Raw genomic sequence first — 21,199 nt, 5'->3', positions numbered from 1 at the left:
AGGGGAGAGTCCTGGGAGCCTTCCTCGCAGCGGAGCTGTGCAGGAAAATGGCGCTGTGTGCTGAGGAGATAGGCCCCGCCCCCTATTTCGGCGGGCTCGTCTCCTGGTGTTTGTGAGACCTGGCAGGGGTTAAATACATCCATATAGCCCCAGGGGCTATATGTGATGTATTTTTAGCCAGAACAAGGTATTATCATTGCTGCCCAGGGCGCCCTGCACCCTCAGTGACCGCTGGTGTGAAGTGTGCTGACAACAATGGCGCACAGCTGCAGTGCTGTGCGCTACCTCATGAAGACTGAAAAGTCTTCTGCCGCCGGTTTCTGGACCTCTTCACTTTTCGGCATCTGCAAGGGGGTCGGCGGCGCGGCTCCGGGACCGGACTCCATGGCTGGGCCTGTGTTCGATCCCTCTGGAGCGAATGGTGTCCAGTAGCCTAAGAAGCCAATCCATCCTGCACGCAGGTGAGTTCACTTCTTCTCCCCTAAGTCCCTCGTTGCAGTGAGCCTGTTGCCAGCAGGAATCACTGAAAATAAAAAACCTAATAACTTTTTCTAAGCAGCTCTTTAAGAGAGCCACCTAGATTGCACCCTGCTCGGACGGGCACAAAAACCTAACTGAGGCTTGGAGGAGGGTCATAGGGGGAGGAGCCAGTGCACACCACCTAGTCCTAAAGCTTTTATTTTTGTGCCCTGTCTCCTGCGGAGCCGCTAATCCCCATGGTCCTGACGGAGTCCCAGCATCCACTAGGACGTCAGAGAAATTTATTTTACACCAATGTCTACTTGCACCAGTTTAATATGAACTCAGCTGCACTACTCTGTTTCATTTGTAATGTTAAAATGTTAGATGGTCATATTAGCATATTCTGCCCCATTCCAAACATTACACCAGGGGAATTCAACATGCGACCCTCCAACTGTTGTGGAACTATATATCCCAGCATACCCTGCAGCATAACTGTGGCAAGGCATGCTGGGATGTGTACTTCCACAGCAGCTGTTGAATACGTTACACAGACAAGCAGAAGCAGGAGTTGGTGACTCTGTAATACCCCTGTGATGTTAACATTTTAATACACAGATTTGCTTCCGCCCTGTTAACTTGTTTTTTTGATCATTTACGTGTACTCCTTTGTGTAGCATTAACACCGGAAGTGTGTTGACCCTAGAAGAGTACACATATCATAGTAAGAAATAATGGCAGGACACAGTGTAACACCTACCTGGATGTATCATGGTTTATTTACCAATAAGAACTATGAAAAGCAGGTACTGGTTTATAAACAAATGGAACAATGTTTCAGCATAGCTTCCCATTAAAGTCAATGCAATATTAAATAGATAAAGTCTACAAAAAGGGCAAGTCAAAAAATATCTAATCAGTCAAATACTGCTTTTAATTTATATTGCTATTCAATTAATAAAATAGATTGTTTTGGAACCATCTACTATGTATCCAAACAAAGCACAATGAACATACATTGCATGTTATTTTATGCCCCGACATCAGTGATCATCTCCAAACATACATTGGACCAAATGTATTAAACCTTAACAAGTTATATAGTGGAGATGGATAAAGAGTGATAAATGACCAGCCAATCAGCTCCTAACTGTCATTTTTCAAACACAGCCTGTGACATGGCAGTTAGGAAGCTGATTAGCTGGTACTTTAGCACTCTTTATCCGTCTCCACTTTATCTCTTGTTAAGTCTTAATACATTTGGGCCTTTTTATCAATAAAACTCTAGAACACTAAACTACACTGACACACTGCATATGTGCACAGAAGGCTTAACATATTAAATATACGGAAACGATAAGTGGAGAGCAAACTTGATATAGTGGGCTTCATCTCCTGCTATATGATCATTATGGTGGAACATGTTTTACAGAAGGGTTTTGCAGAGGCCTGGCTTTATAGCGGCAACACGCACAAGTCTGGACTGGACCTGTAGAGAAAAACATACAATTCTATAGAAGATGAATGCAATTAAATTATCATCTATTAAAAACAGCAATGGATGAAACAAAGGTCAGCCTTTTTCCCTTCCTGCAAAGGATTAGACCTAGGATTTGAGTTGCTGAGTAACATACGAGTTTGTTTCAATAGATCTACAGTATGTGAAAAAGGTCCACAGTGAATAGGTCAACCCCAAATGGTCGACATGGAAAAGGTCAACAGGTAAAATGTAGACACTAAAAAGGGTCAACAGGGACAAAAGGTTGAAAAGGAAATGATTGTAACAAAAGAGGTTGACAAGTTTTTTTTGTTTTTTTTTTACTTTTGTCCTACTAGAAACCCCCATTAGTGAACCACTACGCTCGCCACGCTTTGGGCGAGGTGCCTTGCTGCGCTCGGCTCAGGTTAATATTACCAGTCGTAGTCCATGTGGATGGTAAAGTATGAAAAAGTTGAAGAAAAATAATAATGTGTCGACCATTGTCATGTCGACATTTTGTATTGTCTACCTTTTACATATCGACCATTTTGGGTCAACCTATTATCCAGATACCGGAACGATATTGTTCAGCGACTTCCTGCTGCGGCTGTCCCAAACATGCAGTTTTGGACGATCTAGTCCAAATTGAGCTGCATGCACAGACGAAGGCTATATCGTTAATTACCCACAGAAGCGCGCATTGTTAACGATATAGGGGGTCATTCCAAGTTGCTCGCTGTTTTAAGCAGTGCTGCGAACGCATAGTTTCCGCCCACAGGGGAGTGCATTTTTGCTTTGCAAGTGTGCGATCGCACGTGCAGCCGAGCTCTGCAAAAACATTTTGTGCAGTTTCTGAGTAGCTCTGAACTTACTCAGCCGCTGCAATCACTTCAGCCTGTCCGGGGCCGGAATTGACGTCAGACACCCGCCCTGCAAATGCTTGGACACGCCTGCGTTTTTTCCAAACACTCCCAGAAAACGGTCAGTTGACACCCACAAACGCCTTCTTCCTGTCAATCACCTTGCGATCGGCTGTGCGAATGGATTCTTCGTACAATCCATCGCCCAACGACAATCCGCTTTGTAGCCGTACAATGCTCCTGCGCATTGCGGCGCATGCGCAGTTCTGATCTGATCGCAGCGATAAAACCTAGAGTGCGATCAGGTCGGAATGACCCCCATAGTGCATACACACTGGACAATATTACAAACGATATCAGAAGGGTGAAAATGAGCGATATCTTTTAAAATATCGCCCAGTGTGTATGCACCTTAACACTCAAGTAATGGTTGCTACTTAACTACCACCCATGTTGCTACAATGCTCTACTCCAATCTGAGGCACAAAACCAGCATTTCACAGTTCCTAAATGAATTCTTGTCCCAGAGGATGGGAACTATTATATTCTCTGTTCTAAGCAAGGTGGGCAGAGCAGTGTGAAGGCGGTCACAGCAGTGTGAAGGCAGGCCTGCCCAGGAAGCTGAGTGACTCTAGAACTTTGTGGAACCCTTCAAAATATTGCTCTGCGGTCCCAAGATTTTTCAGGTTCAGTATATACTGTATGTTTGACAATCACAACGACATAAGAATGACATTGAACATGTGTTTAAAATGTCATATTGACGATACAAACATTCAGCATGTTGACAGTCAGTAATATGGTTAACCTTTCATATAGTCATTTAGGGCGGAATTCAATTGTTGTGCATGGCAACTGTCAGTGCCGGGCGCCCGACAAGCAATTCAATTGTTGCTCTGTTTGGGTGCGAACAGGTGCTGGCATTTTGGCTTTCAGCCTTTTGAGATGGCAAGCTGTAATGAGTAAAAAAAAAGTGACCCATTTGGGCGCCCAAATAGGACTTTTCGCTTCAAGCCTAATACTTTAGCCAGGTTTAGCTGCTTACTATGACTAAACATGGCCTGATCAGCGCAATAATTAAAGGACGCCCAAAAACAACTGAACGGCAACACTGGGCACCCATTAATTATCGCGGCTAAAAAAAATGGAATTCCGCCCTTGAGGTGCGTACACATGGTGCAACTTGTGCTTACGATTTTGGCTAATAGTCAAAATTGTAAAAAAAAGTTAGCACAAATCACACCATGTGTATGCACTTGCGATGCCGATGCGCGGTCCCGCGGGATCGACATCGTAAGGAAATATAGTGTGTGCAGGCAGGGTCAACACTGACTAGATCGGAGGTTTATGACTCAGGGCAGTTTCTAGTCAATATCGGCCGTAAGACAGAATCGGACCATGCATACGAACCTTTAGATTGTTCAATTTGCTCACAAGTGACGCTGGGAAGAAGGGTAAAGTCAAGCATACAGTAGGATAGGCTCTTTGTTTACATTTCCTGATCAAAACAAGGGAGATGTTCCTACTCATGAAATGTACTTGTGGCATCACTTTCCCACATCACAGTGCAGGTATAACCATTTTATATTCACTTATTTTACAGCCGATACTCTGAAATACTGATAGAATGGTGGAAGACACACATGAAGGAGACAATAAACACAAGGTACTAGTAAGAGAATCCTGGGGGAGAAGTTACAATCGAATGCAGTTTGTTTTTAGTTTCTAAACAATGTAAGAAATCTTACCTGATCAAAGCTTGTGTTTAACGTTTTCAGTGCCATGTTGTTCTCTCTTATTCGCTTATTATGCTCAGCCAGTACCCCTGCTTCACTGGTTAGTTTCTCTGCAAGGACAGAAGTAATTGATTTTCATAGAAATAGGTTTATGAGGACTGTATAATATAAAAAAAAAAAAAAAAGAAGAGGGATCACACTCCCTAGTAAAACCCACTGTGATGTAGGGGCACCGTCCCTTTTGTACTCATATGGTGAGGGATCCCCTTCTCCCTACTTGTTACCATTTTGTAGCTGTCTCGCTGCCAGCTATAACAACTAGATGGAACGCAGTCTGTGCTGTGAAAATTGGGCTCAGGATTCACATTTCTGCACAATGTAAATAGTGAATGACAGCATCAGCTACTACAATTACCTTTTATTTGGAGGCACCGCAAAGTGTATGGATCACTGTGTACAGCATATAAACACAGTGTAGACATGGCATATCAATGGAACAGGCTGAGTCAGACAGCTGCTAACTAGTAACTATGGGCCTAATTCAGCTTCAGTTGTGTGAAAAATCTCAAAACGACACCTATTTTCTTTAACATGCAGGGGGCCGCCCGACACAGGGCAAAGGCCGCCCCGCAAGCCCGGTCCTGCCCGCCCCACTAACATGCGAGCGCATCGCTGTAAAGTGATGCCCTCGCGTTGCTTAAGGTAGCCTCCTGCCTACGCAGCCTAGCTACGTAGGCAGTTGGAGGGCCGCCATCTTTTGGGTTGTAGCGGCTGCGTGCGACGTCACTCAGCCACCGTGGCCCGCCCCTTCAACGTTACAGAAAAGCCTCCATTGCCTGGACCATGCCCCTAAAGCGGAGCGTCAATGCCCCGTTCCCACGCCCCTCCAGGTCTTAGACTGCGATCGCAGTTTAGGATCTTGCACATGAACGCACTCAACAAATAGCGATTTTAGCACATTTGCGTCTGAATCAGGCCCTATGTGGCATATAAGATAAGACCATCCACCCAACACTTACTGGATTCTTATGTAAAAGTGATGGCATGTAAATATGTTAGAATACCTATGAATGCAGGGAAAATCACATTAAAAGCAAATGAACACAATACAAAGCTCCAGGTGACAGAAAACTATGGATAGCCTGACAATATATATTACAATAAGATTTTACTTACCGATAAATCTATTTCTCGTAGTTCTTAGTGGATGCTGGGACTCCGTAAGGACCATGGGGAATAGCGGCTCCGCAGGAGACAGGGCACAAAATAAAAGCTTAAGGATCAGGTGGTGTGCACTGGCTCCTCCCCCTATGACCCTCCTCCAAGCCTCAGTTAGGATACTGTGCCCGGACGAGCGTACATAATAAGGAAGGATATTGAATCCCGGGTAAGACTCATACCAGCCACACCAATCACACCGTACAACTTGTGATCTGAACCCAGTTAACAGTATGATAAACGCAAAGGAGCCTCTGAAAAGATGGCTCACAACAATAATAACCCGAATTTTTGTAACAATAACTATATACAAGTATTGCAGACAATCCGCACTAGGGATGGGCGCCCAGCATCCACTACGGACTACGAGAAATAGATTTATCGGTAAGTAAAAATAAGATTTTACTTACCGATAAATCTATTTCTCGGAGTCCGTAGTGGATGCTGGGGTTCCTGAAAGGACCATGGGGAATAGCGGCTCCGCAGGAGACAGGGCACAAAAAGTAAAGCTTTTCCAGATCAGGTGGTGTGCACTGGCTCCTCCCCCTATGACCCTCCTCCAGACTCCAGTTAGGTACTGTGCCCGGACGAGCGTACACAATAAGGGAGGATTTTGAATCCCGGGTAAGACTCATACCAGCCACACCAATCACACCGTACAACTTGTGATCTAAACCCAGTTAACAGTATGATAACAGCGGAGCCTCTGAAAGATGGCTTCCTTCAACAATAACCCGAATTAGTTAACAATAACTATGTACAATTATTGCAGATAATCCGCACTTGGGATGGGCGCCCAGCATCCACTACGGACTCCGAGAAATAGATTTATCGGTAAGTAAAATCTTATTTTCTCTATCGTCCTAGTGGATGCTGGGGTTCCTGAAAGGACCATGGGGATTATACCAAAGCTCCCAAACGGGCGGGAGAGTGCGGATGACTCTGCAGCACCGAATGAGAGAACTCCAGGTCCTCCTTAGCCAGAGTATCAAATTTGTAAAATTTTACAAACGTGTTCTCCCCTGACCACGTAGCTGCTCGGCAAAGTTGTAATGCCGAGACCCCTCGGGCAGCCGCCCAAGATGAGCCCACCTTCCTTGTGGAGTGGGCCTTTACAGATTTAGGCTGTGGCAGGCCTGCCACAGAATGTGCAAGTTGGATTGTGCTACAGATCCAACGAGCAATCGTCTGCTTAGACGCAGGAGCACCCATCTTGTTGGGTGCATACAATATAAACAACGAGTCAGATTTTCTGACTCCAGCTGTCCTTGCAATATATATTTTTAATGCTCTGACAACGTCCAGTAACTTGGAGTCCTCCAAGTCACTTGTAGCCGCAGGCACTACAATAGGCTGGTTCAGATGAAATGCTGACACCACCTTAAGGAGAAAATGCGGACGAGTCCGCAGTTCTGCCCTGTCCGAATGGAAAATCAGATATGGGCTTTTGTAAGATAAAGCTGCCAGTTCTGACACTCTCCTGGCCGAAGCCAGGGCTAGAAGCATGGTCACTTTCCATGTGAGATATTTCAAATCCACCTTCTTTAGTGGTTCAAATCAATGAGATTTTAGAAAGTCCAAAACCACATTGAGATCCCACGGTGCCACTGGAGGCACCACAGGAGGCTGTATATGTAGCACTCCCTTAACAAAGGTCTGGACTTCAGGGACTGAAGCCAATTCTTTTTGAAAGAAAATCGACAGGGCCGAAATTTGAACCTTAATAGATCCCAATTTGAGACCCATAGACAATCCTGATTGCAGGAAATGTAGGAATCGACCCAGTTGAAATTCCTCCGTCGGAGCACTCCGATCTTCGCACCACGCAACATATTTTCGCCAAATTCGGTGATAATGTTGCACGGTTACTTCCTTCCTTGCTTTAATCAAAGTAGGAATGACTTCTTCCGGCATGCCTTTTTCCTTTAGGATCCGGCGTTCAACCGCCATGCCGTCAAACGCAGCCGCGGTAAGTCTTGAAACAGACAGGGACCCTGCTGAAGCAAGTCCCTCCTTAGAGGTAGAGGCCACGGATCTTCCGTGATCATCTCTTGAAGTTCCGGGTACCAAGTCCTTCTTGGCCAATCCGGAACCACTAGTATCGTCCTTACGCCTCTTTGCCGTATAATTCTCAATACTTTTGGTATGAGAGGCAGAGGAGGAAACACATACACCGACTGGTACACCCAAGGCGTTACCAGCGCGTCCACAGCTATTGCCTGCGGATCTCTTGACCTGGCGCAATACCTGTCCAGTTTTTTGTTGAGGCGAGACGCCATCATGTCCACCATTGGTCTTTCCCAACGGGTTACCAGCAAGTGGAAGACTTCTGGATGAAGTCCCCACTCTCCCGGGTGAAGATCGTGTCTGCTGAGGAAGTCTGCTTCCCAGTTGTCCACTCCCGGGATGAACACTGCTGACAGTGCTATCACATGATTCTCTGCCCAGCGAAGAATCCTTGCAGCTTCTGCCATTGCACTCCTGCTTCTTGTGCCGCCCTGTCTGTTCACATGGGCGACTGCCGTGATGTTGTCCGACTGGATCAACACCGGTTTTCCCTGAAGCAGAGGTTCTGCCTGGCTTAGAGCATTGTATATTGCTCTTAGTTCCAGAATGTTTATGTGAAGAGACGTTTCCAGGCTCGTCCATACTCCCTGGAAGTTTCTTCCTTGTGTGACTGCTCCCCAGCCTCTCAGGCTGGCGTCCGTGGTCACCAGGATCCAATCCTGTATGCCGAATCTGCGGCCCTCCAATAGATGAGCACTCTGCAACCACCACAGAAGAGACACCCTTGTCCTTGGAGACAGGGTTATCCGCAGGTGCATCTGAAGATGCGACCCTGACCATTTGTCCAACAGATCCCTTTGGAAAATTCTTGCGTGGAATCTGCCGAATGGAATTGCTTCGTAAGAAGCCACCATTTTTCCCAGGACTCTTGTGCATTGATGTACAGACACCTTTCCTGGTTTTAGGAGGTTCCTGACAAGCTCGGATAACTCCTTGGCTTTTTCCTCCGGGAGAAAAACCTTTTTCTGAACCGTGTCCAGAATCATCCCTAGGAACAGCAGACGAGTTGTCGGCATTAACTGGGATTTTGGAATATTCAGAATCCACCCGTGCTGTTTTAGCACTTCTTGCGACAGTGCTAATCCCATCTCTAGCTGTTCTCTGGACCTTGCCCTTATTAGGAGATCGTCCAAGTATGGGATAATTAATATGCCTTTTCTTCGAAGAAGAATCATCATCTCGGCCATTACCTTTGTAAAGACCCGAGGTGCCGTGGACAATCCGAACGGCAGCGTCTGAAACTGATAGTGACAGTTTTGTACAACGAACCTGAGGTACCCCTGGTGTGAGGGGTAAATTGGAACGTGGAGATACGCATCCTTGATGTCCAAGGATACCATAAAGTCCCCCTCTTCCAGGTTCGCTATCACTGCTCTGAGTGACTCCATCTTGAACTTGAACTTCTTTATGTACAGGTTCAAGGACTTCAGATTTAGAATAGGCCTTACCGAGCCATCCGGCTTCGGTACCACAAAAAGAGTGGAATAATACCCCTTCCCTTGTTGTAGAAGAGGTACCTTGACTATCACCTGCTGAGAGTACAGCTTGTGAATGGCTTCCAAAACCGTCTCCCTTTCGGAGGGGGACGTTGGTAAAGCAGACTTCAGGAAACGGCGAGGTGGATCTGTCTCTAATTCCAACCTGTACCCCTGAGATATTATCTGCAGGATCCAGGGATCTACCTGCGAGTGAGCCCACTGCGCGCTGTAATTTTTGAGACGACCACCCACCGTCCCCGAGTCCGCTTGAGAAGCCCCAGCGTCATGCTGAGGCTTTTGTAGAAGCCGGGGAAGGCTTCTGTTCCTGGGAAGGAGCTGCCTGTTGCTGTCTCTTCCCTCGACCTCTGCCTCGTGGCAGATATGAATAGCCCTTTGCTCTCTTATTTTTAAAGGAACGAAAGGGCTGCGGTTGAAAAGTCGGTGCCTTTTTCTGTTGGGGAGTGACTTGAGGTAGAAAGGTGGATTTCCCGGCTGTAGCCGTGGCCACCAAATCTGATAGACCGACTCCAAATAACTCCTCCCCTTTATACGGCAAAACTTCCATATGTCGTTTTGAATCCGCATCGCCTGTCCACTGTCGCGTCCATAAAGCTCTTCTGGCCGAAATGGACATAGCACTTACCCGTGATGCCAGTGTGCAGATATCCCTCTGTGCATCACGCATATAAAGAAATGCATCCTTTATTTGTTCTAACGACAGTAAAATATTGTCCCTGTCCAGGGTATCAATATTTTCAATCAGGGACTCTGACCAAACTACCCCAGCACTGCACATCCAGGCAGTCGCTATAGCTGGTCGTAGTATAACACCTGCATGTGTGTATATACTTTTTTGGATATTTTCCATCCTCCTATCTGATGGATCTTTAAGTGCGGCCGTCTCAGGAGAGGGTAACGCCACTTGTTTAGATAAGCGTGTTAGCGCCTTGTCCACCCTAGGAGGTGTTTCCCAGCGCTCCCTAACCTCTGGCGGGAAAGGGTATAATGCCAATAATTTCTTTGAAATTATCAGCTTTTTATCAGGGGCAACCCACGCTTCATTACACACGTCATTTAATTCTTCTGATTCAGGAAAAACTATAGGTAGTTTTTTCACACCCCACATAATACCCTGTTTAGTGGTACCTGTAGTATCAGCTAAATGTAACGCCTCCTTCATTGCCAAAATCATATAACGTGTGGCCCTACTGGAAAATACGGTTGATTCGTCACCGTCACCACTGGAGTCAGTGCCTGCGTCTGGGTCTGTGTCGACCGACTGAGGCAAAGGGCGTTTCACAGCCCCTGACGGTGTTCGAGTCGCCTGGACAGGCACTAATTGATTGTCCGGCCGTCTCATGTCGTCAAACGACTGCTTTAGCGTGTTGACACTATCCCGTAGTTCCATAAATAAAGGCATCCATTCTGGTGTCGACTCCCTAGGGGGTGACATCCTCATATTTGGCAATTGCTCCGCCTCCACACCAATATCGTCCTCATACATGTCGACACACACGTACCGACACACAGCAGACACACAGGGAATGCTCCTAACGAAGACAGGACCCACTAGCCCTTTGGGGAGACAGAGGGAGAGTTTGCCAGCACACACCAAAAGCGCTATATATAACAGGGATAGCCTTATAATAAGTGCTCCCTTATAGCTGCTTTATATATATCAAAATATCGCCATAAATTTGCCCCCCCTCTCTGTTTTACCCTGTTTCTGTAGTGCAGTGCAGGGGAGAGACCTGGGAGCCGTCCTGACCAGCGGAGCTGTGAGAGGAAATGGCGCCGTGTGCTGAGGAGATAGGCCCCGCCCCTTTTCCGGCGGGCTCGTCTCCCGCTATTTAGTGAATCCAGGCAGGGGTTAAATATCTCCATATAGCCTCTGGGGGCTATATGCGAGGTATTTTTAGCCTTTATATAGGTTACATTTGCCTCCCAGGGCGCCCCCCCCCAGCGCCCTGCACCCTCAGTGACTGCGTGTGAAGTGTGCTGAGAGGAAAATGGCGCACAGCTGCAGTGCTGTGCGCTACCTTTAGAAGACTGCAGGAGTCTTCAGCCGCCGATTCTGGACCTCTTCTGACTTCAGCATCTGCAAGGGGGCCGGCGGCGCGGCTCCGGTGACCATCCAGGCTGTACCTGTGATCGTCCCTCTGGAGCTGATGTCCAGTAGCCAAGAAGCCAATCCATCCTGCACGCAGGTGAGTTCACTTCTTCTCCCCTCAGTCCCTCGTTGCAGTGATCCTGTTGCCAGCAGGACTCACTGTAAAATAAAAAACCTAAGCTAAACTTTCTCTAAGCAGCTCTTTAGGAGAGCCACCTAGATTGCACCCTTCTCGGCCGGGCACAAAAATCTAACTGGAGTCTGGAGGAGGGTCATAGGGGGAGGAGCCAGTGCACACCACCTGATCTGGAAAAGCTTTACTTTTTGTGCCCTGTCTCCTGCGGAGCCGCTATTCCCCATGGTCCTTTCAGGAACCCCAGCATCCACTAGGACGATAGAGAAATCTTATTTTCTCTGACGTCCTAGTGGATGCTGGGACTCCGTAAGGACCATGGGGATTATACCAAAGCTCCCAAACGGGCGGGAGAGTGCGGATGACTCTGCAGCACCGAATGAGAGAACTCCAGGTCCTCCTCAGCCAGGGTATCAAATTTGTAGAATTTAGCAAACGTGTTTGCCCCTGACCAAGTAGCTGCTCGGCAAAGTTGTAAAGCCGAGACCCCTCGGGCAGCCGCCCAAGATGAGCCCACTTTCCTTGTGGAATGGGCTTTTACTGATTTTGGCTGTGGCAATCCTGCCACAGAATGTGCAAGCTGAATTGTACTACAAATCCAACGAGCAATCGTCTGCTTAGAAGCAGGAGCACCCAGCTTGTTGGGTGCATACAGGATAAACAGCGAGTCAGATTTTCTGACTCCAGCCGTCCTGGAAACATATATTTTCAAGGCCCTGACAACGTCAAGCAACTTAGAGTCCTCTAAGTCCCTGGTAGCCGCAGGTACCACAATAGGTTGGTTCATGTGAAATGCAGAAACCACCTTAGGTAGAAATTGAGGACGAGTCCTCAATTCCGCCCTGTCAGAATGAAAAATTAAGTAAGGGCTTTTATATGATAAAGCCGCCAATTCTGACACACGCCTGGCTGAAGCCAAGGCTAACAGCATCGACACCTTCCATGTGAGATATTTTAAGTCCACAGTGGAAAGTGGTTCAAACCAATGTGACTTTAGAAAACTCAACACCACATTGAGATCCCAAGGTGCCACTGGAGGCACAAAAGGAGGCTGTATGTGCAGCACCCCTTTTACAAATGTCTGAACTTCAGGTACTGAAGCCAGTTCTTTCTGGAAGAAAATCGACAGGGCCGAAATTTGAACCTTAATGGACCCTAATTTTAGGCCTATAGACAGTCCTGTTTGCAGGAAATTAAGGAAACGACCCAGTTGAAATTCCTCTGTAGGGGCCTTCTTGGCCTCACACCACGCAACATATTTACGCCAAATGCGGTGATGTTTTGCGGTTACGTCCTTCCTGGCTTTGACCAGAGTAGGGATGACTTCTTCTGGAATGCCTTTTTCCCTCAGGATCCGGCGTTCAACCGCCATGCCGTCAAACGCAGCCGCGGTAAGTCTTGGAACAGACAAGGCCCCTGCAGTAGCAGGTCCTTTCTTAGAGGTAGAGGCCACGGTTCGTCCGTGAGCATCTCTTGAAGTTCCGGGTACCAAGTCCTTCTTGGCCAATCCGGAACCACGAGTATAGTTCTTACTCCTCTCCTTCTTATGATTCTCAGTACTTTTGGTATGAGAGGCAGAGGAGGGAACACATACACTGACTGGTACACCCACGGCGTTACCAGAGCGTCCACTGCTATTGCCTGAGGGTCCCTTGACCTGGCGCAATATCTGTCCAGTTTTTTGTTTAGACGTGACGCCATCATGTCCACCTTTGGTTTTTCCCAACGGTTTACAATCAGGTGGAAGACTTCTGGGTGAAGTCCCCACTCTCCCGGGTGAAGGTCGTGTCTGCTGAGGAAGTCTGCTTCCCAGTTGTCCACTCCCGGAATGAACACTGCTGACAGTGCTATCACATGATTTTCCGCCCAGCGAAGAATCCTTGCAGCTTCTGCCATTGCCCTCCTGCTTCTCGTGCCGCCCTGTCTGTTTACGTGGGCGACTGACGTGATGTTGTCCGATTGGATCAACACCGCCTGACCCTGAAGCAGAGGTTTTGCTTGACTTAGGGCATTGTAAATGGCCCTTAGTTCCAGAATGTTTATATGAAGAGATGTTTCCATGCTTGACCACAAGCCCTGGAAATTCCTTCCCTGTGTGACTGCTCCCCAGCCTCTCAGGCTGGCATCCGTGGTTACCAGGATCCAATCCTGAATGCCAAATCTGCGGCCCTCTAGTAGATGAGCACTCTGCAGCCACCACAGGAGAGACACCCTTGTCCTTGGCGACAGGGTTATCCGCTGATGCATCTGCAGATGCGATCCGGACCATTTGTCCAGTAGATCCCACTGAAACGTTCTTGCATGGAATCTTCCGAATGGAATCGCTTCGTAAGAAGCCACCATTTTTCCCAGGACCCTCGTGCACTGATGCACTGAGACCTGGCCTGGTTTTAGGAGGTTCCTGACTAGCTCGGATAACTCCCTGGCCTTCTCCTCCGGGAGAAACACCTTCTTCTGGACTGTGCCCAGAATCATTCCTAGGAACAGTAGACGTGTCGTTGGAATCAGCTGCGATTTTGGAATATTTAGAATCCACCCGTGCTGACGTAACACTACCTGAGATAGTGCTACTCCGACTTCTAACTGTTCCCTGGATCTTGCCCTTATCAGGAGATCGTCCAAGTAAGGGATAATTAAAATGCCTTTTCTTCGTAGAAGAATCATCATTTCGGCCATTACCTTGGTAAAGACCCGAGGTGCCGTGGACAATCCAAACGGCAGCGTCTGAAACTGATAATGACAGTTTTGTACTACAAACCTGAGGTACCCTTGGTGAGAAGGGTATATTGGGACGTGGAGATAAGCATCTTTGATGTCCAGAGACACCATATAGTCCCCTTCTTCCAGGTTCGCTATCACTGCTCTGAGTGACTCCATCTTGAATTTGAACCTTTTTATGTAAGTGTTCAAGGATTTCAGATTTAAAATTGGTCTCACCGAGCCGTCCGGCTTCGGTACCACAAACAGCGTGGAATAATACCCCTTTCCTTGTTGCAGAAGGGGTACCTTGATTATCACCTGCTGGGAATACAGCTTGTGAATGGCTTCCAAAACTGCCTCCCTGTCGGAGGGAGACTTTGGTAAAGCAGACTTCAGGAACCGACGAGGGGGAAACGCCTCGAATTCCAGTTTGCACCCCTGCGATACTACCTGTAGAATCCAGGGATCCACTTGCGAGTGAGCCCACTGCGCGTTGAAATTCTTGAGACGGGCCCCCACCATATCGGAGTCTGCTTGTAAAGCCCCAGCGTCATGCTGAAGACTTGGCAGAAGCAGGGGAGGGCTTCTGCTCCTGGGAAGCGGCTGCATGGTGCAGTCTTTTTTCCTCTTCCTCTGCCCCTGGGCAGAAAGGAGTGGCCTTTTGCTCACTTGTACTTATGGGAACGAAAGGACTGAGTTTGAAAAGACGGTGTCTTTTTCTGCTGATGTGAAGTGACCTGGGGTAAAAAGGTGGATTTTCCAGCCGTTGCCGTGGCCACCAGGTCCGATAGACCAGCCCCAAATAACTCCTCCCCTTTATACGGCAATACTTCCATGTGCCGTTTGGAATCCGCATCCCCTGACCACTGTCGCGTCCATAACGCTCTTCTGGCAGAGATGGACATAGCACTTACTCTTGATGCCAGGGTGCAAATATCCCTCTGTGCATCACGCATATATAGTAATGCATCCTTTAAATGTTCTATAGTTAACAAAATATTGTCCCTATCCAGGGTATCAATAGTCTCAGTCAGGGAATCCGACCATGCGACTCCAGCACTGCACATCCAGGCTGAGGCGATTGCTGGTCGCAGTATAACACCAGTATGTGTGTATATACTTTTTAGGATATTTTCCAGCCTTCTATCAGCTGGTTCTTTGAGGGTGGCCGTATCAGGAGACGGTAACGCTACTTGTTTAGATAAACGTGTGAGCGCCTTATCTACCCTAGGGGGTGTTTCCCAACGCGCCCTAACCTCTGGCGGGAAGGGATATAATGCTAATAATTTTTTAGAAATTAGCTGTTTTTTATCGGGGGAAACCCACGCTTTATCACACACCTCATTTATTTCCTCTGACTCAGGAAAAACTATTGGTAGTTTTTTCACACCCCACATAATACCCTTCTTTGTGGTACTTGTAGTGTCAGAAAGGTTCAATGCCTCTTTCATTGCCGTGATCATGTAACGTGTGGCCCTACTGGACATTACGTTTGTCTCGTCACCGTCGACACTAGACTCAGTATCTGTGTCAGGGACTGTGTCGACCCACTGAGGTAACGGGCGTTTTAGCGCCCCTGACGGTGTCTGAGACGCCTGGACAGGCACTAATTGATTTGCCGGCTGTCTCATGTCGTCAACAGTTTTTTGCAAATTGCTGACATTATCACTTAATTGTTTAAATACAATCATCCAGTCAGGTGTCGACTCCCTAGGGGGTGACATCACCAACACAGGCAACTGCTCCGCCTCCACATCATTTTCCTCCTCATACATGTCGACACACGCGTACCGACACACAGCACACACCGGGAATGCTCTGATAGAGGACAGGACCCCACTTAGCCCTTTGGAGAGACAGAGGGAGAGTCTGCCAGCACACACCCAGCGCTATATATATATACAGGGATAACCTTATATAAGTGTTATTCCCTTATAGCTGCTGTTATTATCGTTATTTGCTGCCAAAAATGCCCCCCCTTCTCTTCAGGGAGCCGTCCTTCCAGCGGAGCTGTGAGGGAAAATGGCGCTTGTGTGCTGAGGAGATAGGCTCCGCCCCTTCACGACGTCCTTATCTCCCGCTTTTTTGTGTAAAAATGGCAGGGGTTAAAATACATCCATATAGCCCAGGAGCTATATGTGATGTATTCTTTTTGCCACCTAAGGTATATACTGTTATATTGCGTCTCAGGGCGCTCCCCCCCAGCGCCCTGCACCCTCAGTGACCGGAGTGTGAAGTGTGCTGAGAGCAATGGCGCACAGCTGCGGTGCTGTGCGCTACCTTAGTCTGAAGACAGGATGTCTTCTGCCGCCGATTTCACCGGACCTCTTCGTCTCTTCTGGCTCTGTAAGGGGGACGGCGGCGCGGCTCCGGTGACCCATCCAGGCTGAACCTGTGATCGTCCCTCTGGAGCTAATGTCCAGTAGCCTAAGAAACCCGATCCACTCTGCACTCAGGTGAGTCCGTTTCTTCTCCCCTTAGTCCCACGATGCAGTGAGCCTGTTGCCAGCAGGACTCACTGAAAATAAAAAAACCTAAACTAAACTTTTATTCTAAGCAGCTCAGGAGAGCCACCTAGATTGCACCCTTCTCGGCCGGGCACAAAAATCTATCTGAGGCTTGGAGGAGGGTCATAGGGGGAGGAGCCAGTGCACACCACCTGATCCTTAAGCTTTTATTTTGTGCCCTGTCTCCTGCGGAGCCGCTATTCCCCATGGTCCTTACGGAGTCCCAGCATCCACTAGGACGTCAGAGAAAAATGTTACTAGGAAGAGGCACAGGATCCTGTAGATGCAGGATGTCACGCGGATGCAGGATGTTACAATACTAAAGCACTGCTCAGTTTTGAGGTGCACGTAAAAAACAGTGGCGTACAACACAGTAAAATATACACCAATGTACACAGGAGCATCCATGCAGGGCTACTACAGGACCTCGTTCAGCAACGTACACAGGAGCACCCCATGCAGGGCTACTACAGGACCTCGTTCAGCAACGTACACAGGATCACCCCATGCAGGGCTACTACAGGACCTCGTTCAGCAACGTACACAGGAGCACCCCATGCAGGGCTACTACAGGACCTCGTTCAGCAACGTACACAGTAGCACCCCATGCAGGGCTACTACAGGACCTCGTTCAGCAACGTACACAGGATCACCCATGCAGGGCTACTACAGGACCTCGTTCAGCAACGTACACAGGATCACCCATGCAGGGCTACTACAGGACCTCGTTCAGCAACGTACACAGGATCACCCATGCAGGGCTACTACAGGACCTCGTTCAGCAACGTACACAGGATCACCCCATGCAGGGCTACTACAGGACCTCGTTCAGCAACGTACACAGGATCACCCCATGCAGGGCTACTACAGGACCTCGTTCAGCAACGTACACAGGAGCACCCCATGCAGGGCTACTACAGGACCTCGTTCAGCAACGTACACAGGAGCATCCCATGCAGGACTACTACAGGACCTCGTTCAGCAACGTACACAGGATCACCCCATGCAGGGCTACTACAGGACCTCGTTCAGCAACGTACACAGGATCACCCCATGCAGGGCTACTACAGGACCTCGTTCAGCAACGTACACAGGATCACCCCATGCAGGGCTACTACAGGACCTCGTTCAGCAACGTACACAGGAGCACCCCATGCAGGGCTACTACAGGACCTCGTTCAGCAACGTACACAGGAGCATCCCATGCAGGGCTACTACAGAACCTCGTTCAGCAACGTACACAGGAGCACCCCATGCAGGGCTACTACAGGACCTCGTTCAGCAACGTACACAGGAGCATCCCATGCAGGGCTACTACAGGACCTCGTTCAGCAACGTACACAGGATCACCCCATGCAGGGCTACTACAGGACCTCGTTCAGCAACGTACACAGGAGCATCCCATGCAGGGCTACTACAGGACCTCGTTCAGCAACATACACAGGAGCATCCCATGCAGGGCTACTATGGGACCTGTTCAGCAAGTAACACGGTATCACCCCATGCAGGGCTACTACTGTCTTGAGACGGGTGTAGTACGGTATGCCGGCGCTCGCGCTCCCGGCGACCAGCATACCGGCGCCGGCATACCGACAGCGTGGCGAGCGCTAAGGAGCCCCTTGCAGGCTCGCTACGCGCGCCACACTATTTTATTCTCCCTGCAGGGAGGTCGTAAACCCCCACGAGGGAGAATAGCTGTCGGTATGCCGGGTGTCGGGATTCCGGCGCCGCTATAATGTGCGCCGGGATCCCGACATTCGGCATACTGAAGACCACCCCTTGAGACACTCCACTGAGCTGAGTCATGTGTCTCAACTACTCAATTCAATGTATCTCTTTGCCCATGACTATTTACCACCTTATGCTAATGCTTACCTCCCAACATGACCCTCTCCAGGAGGGACACAATGCTCTGCTTCTGGATTTGTGATTGCCAGCACCTGTTTTGAACAGGTAAATGGATAAGAAAGGTGTTTCAGCACAGGTGATGGCAATCATAAATTAAGAGGGAAGTCCAGGAGCAGAGCATTCTATCCCTCCTGGAGAGGGTCATGTTGGGAGGTATGCTAATGTCAGTATCTGTACAGCGCCATGTGAATAGTCACACTGCCCAGCGTTCTCCCATCTGCAGCCGTAACCATCATTGGGGTCGATTAAATTCGGCAACAGATGAATAGCGCCGGGAATTAGCTCCCGACGCTATTCAATTCAGCTACTAATTACCCGCAATTGTCGGGAATTCTTCTCTCACCCCCCGGGGGTTAGAGAAGAAAACCGCCAAAAGAGCTGCCGCGAGGCTGATTCTGTCGGGAATCAGCATCGCTGCGGGTAGTTAAGTCGGAGAATGCTCGTTCTCCCGACAAAACTACCTGTTAAGTTGGCGAGATCGGCCATTCGCCGACTTAACTTCAGCTGAATTGAATAGCGTCGGGAGCTAATTCCTGGCGCTATTCATCTGTTGCCGAATAGAATCGACCCCATTGTAAGGATCGGCCCTTACTGCAGCCGGATAATCAGCTACAGAACCTGTGTAATCCATGAGAGTCCCGGTATAAAGGGATGGTACGGTGGTCATAATAGCCAGGCATGGGAGCTGCGTTACCCAGGTCAGCCAACACGCCGGAGTACACCCGCACAGACTCGTTCTCCACCATTTCGTATCAGCCGCCTAGACACCGGTGACGTCACCAAGCAATAACCTTCTCCGTGCCGCCGTTGCGCGCCCACAGCGACGCATAATGACAGCTCCCGCCGGCACACACACACTGCGCGCGTCTGCCACTTTCCTCTGCGTGACGTCAGCACGTTACAACCGTTACGCTGCTTGTAGCCATAGAAACCGGTAAACAGCCGGCCTATCCATCGGTCATACAGGCTTGTGTTAAGGACTAGGGGGAGGAGGATGGAGCGGGTCCGGGCACCCTCTGAGAACCAGGCGCTGGTCGACGAGCTGCAGGTGGAGAGGAGGATGAAGTGAGACACAGTAGTCTTTTATCTTGTGCGTTAGCTGCACTAGTACTGTCACCCTGTTCCCTGTCACAGAGGGAGCAGCCAGGAGAGTCACCGTCAGGCTCTGTGTGCTCTGCAGCAGGCATAGGCAACGTGTGTTGCTGGTAGGGCGTGCTGGCACTGCTGGGATGCAGGGCTGGTTCTAGACCTTGTGGCAGCCAGGGCAAAAGTTTCCTATGGCACCCCCCGGTAAAATAGAGTTGGTGCGCCCTGAAAGGCGTGCGGTCAAAAATAGGGGTGTGTGGATCCTTCATTCGGAAGGGTCATGGCCACAGTTATCCCCTAGTAGTTGTGCCCCCCAGCAGCTGTGCCCCGTTTAGCATACCTCCCAACATGACCATCTCCAGGAGGGACAGAATACTCTGCTCCTGGACTTCCCTCTTAATGTATGATTGCCATCACCTGTGCTGAAACACCTTTCTTATCCATTAACCTGCTCAAAACAGGTGCAGACAATCATACAGTAAGAGAAAAGTCCGGGAGCAGAGCATTGTGTCCCTCCTGGAGAGGGTCATGTTGGGAGATATGATTTAGTAGTGCCCAGAGTTGATTTGCCCATAGTAGCTGTTCCCCCCGTAGCAGTGCCCTCTGTAGTAGTGCCCCCTATAGTAGCGCCGCTTGAAAACAAGAAAAACAAACAAAAAAACAATACCAGCCCCGCTCCTGCTTCCGGACCTCTGCTGTCTCTGGCCGCTGCTGGCTCCTCTCTATGGGAAAGACGTCATGACGTCTCTCCCATAGCAGCGCCGCACTGACACTAGGTGTCAATTATGACCTCTAGTGTCAGTCAGCGACGCCGGCTGCAACGGGCGCCCACACAGCCCACGGCGCCTGCTGCAGCCGGGGAGAGGGGGTCAGGAGTAGCGGCTCCCGGCGGCGGCGCCCTCAGGGTAGCGGCGCCCCGGGCAAAAAGCCTGCTTGCCTGTGGCAAGAGCCGCTACTGCTGGGATGTATAGTACTTCCGCAGCAGTTGGAGTTGTGCACGTTGCCTATCCCTATGCCTCTGTGGCGGTTCTAGACATAGGGGGGGTGGATTAAGAATTATGACTCCTACCCCTAATCATAGCTCCTCCTACTTAGAAATGCCCCTCCCGTTCGCATCTAAAATTTCTTATTGTTGCCAGTTAGTGGAGTGAACCCTGCGCACTGGTGATACAGACTGGCAAATCGCCATTCCTGCATGCATCTGCACATTTGTAGATCACACATGCACAATCATGCAGCCCAGATTTGGGCTACCAGTCCAGAGAGAAAAAAGTTAAATAAATTTACTTTGGCAGGAAAAAAAGCTTTATATAAATACTCATTTCTTTCTTTTAATAGATCCTGTGATGGCATAAGTAATAGAACAACAATGGTACACATTATAGCACACGATAGGAGCCGAAATTCACATTACTGTATACCACACAGTATGAGCCGAAAATTCACATTATAGC

General features: G+C 48.9%; 1 protein-coding gene and 1 long non-coding RNA gene across 4 annotated transcripts in view; one reads left to right on the top strand and one right to left on the bottom strand.

Annotated features, from left to right (window-relative positions):
• Positions 1-1,223: 1,223 nt before the first annotated feature.
• Positions 1,224-19,563, bottom strand: LOC135004583 (uncharacterized). Its single transcript, XR_010205334.1, has 3 exons — positions 19,354-19,563; positions 4,551-4,648; positions 1,224-1,951 (listed from the first exon to the last, which is right to left on the bottom strand). It is a non-coding gene; the product is annotated as an uncharacterized LOC135004583 (long non-coding RNA).
• Positions 19,558-21,199, top strand: part of CCDC169 (coiled-coil domain containing 169) — a 356,256-nt gene continuing 354,614 nt past the window's right edge. For 2 of the 3 annotated variants that reach the window (XM_063951832.1, XM_063951831.1), the window contains exon 1: positions 19,558-19,724. In XM_063951832.1, coding sequence (XP_063807902.1) covers positions 19,654-19,724 — 71 coding nt within the window. In that variant the 5' untranslated portion in view covers positions 19,558-19,653. The remainder of the gene's footprint in view (positions 19,725-21,199) is intronic. The other variant, XM_063951833.1, reaches the window with a different exon arrangement.

Source organism: Pseudophryne corroboree, chromosome 2 (assembly GCF_028390025.1).
Source record: "Pseudophryne corroboree isolate aPseCor3 chromosome 2, aPseCor3.hap2, whole genome shotgun sequence".
Classification (NCBI taxonomy): domain Eukaryota; kingdom Metazoa; phylum Chordata; class Amphibia; order Anura; family Myobatrachidae; genus Pseudophryne; species Pseudophryne corroboree.
This window is presented reverse-complemented; position numbering and strand designations above follow the sequence as displayed.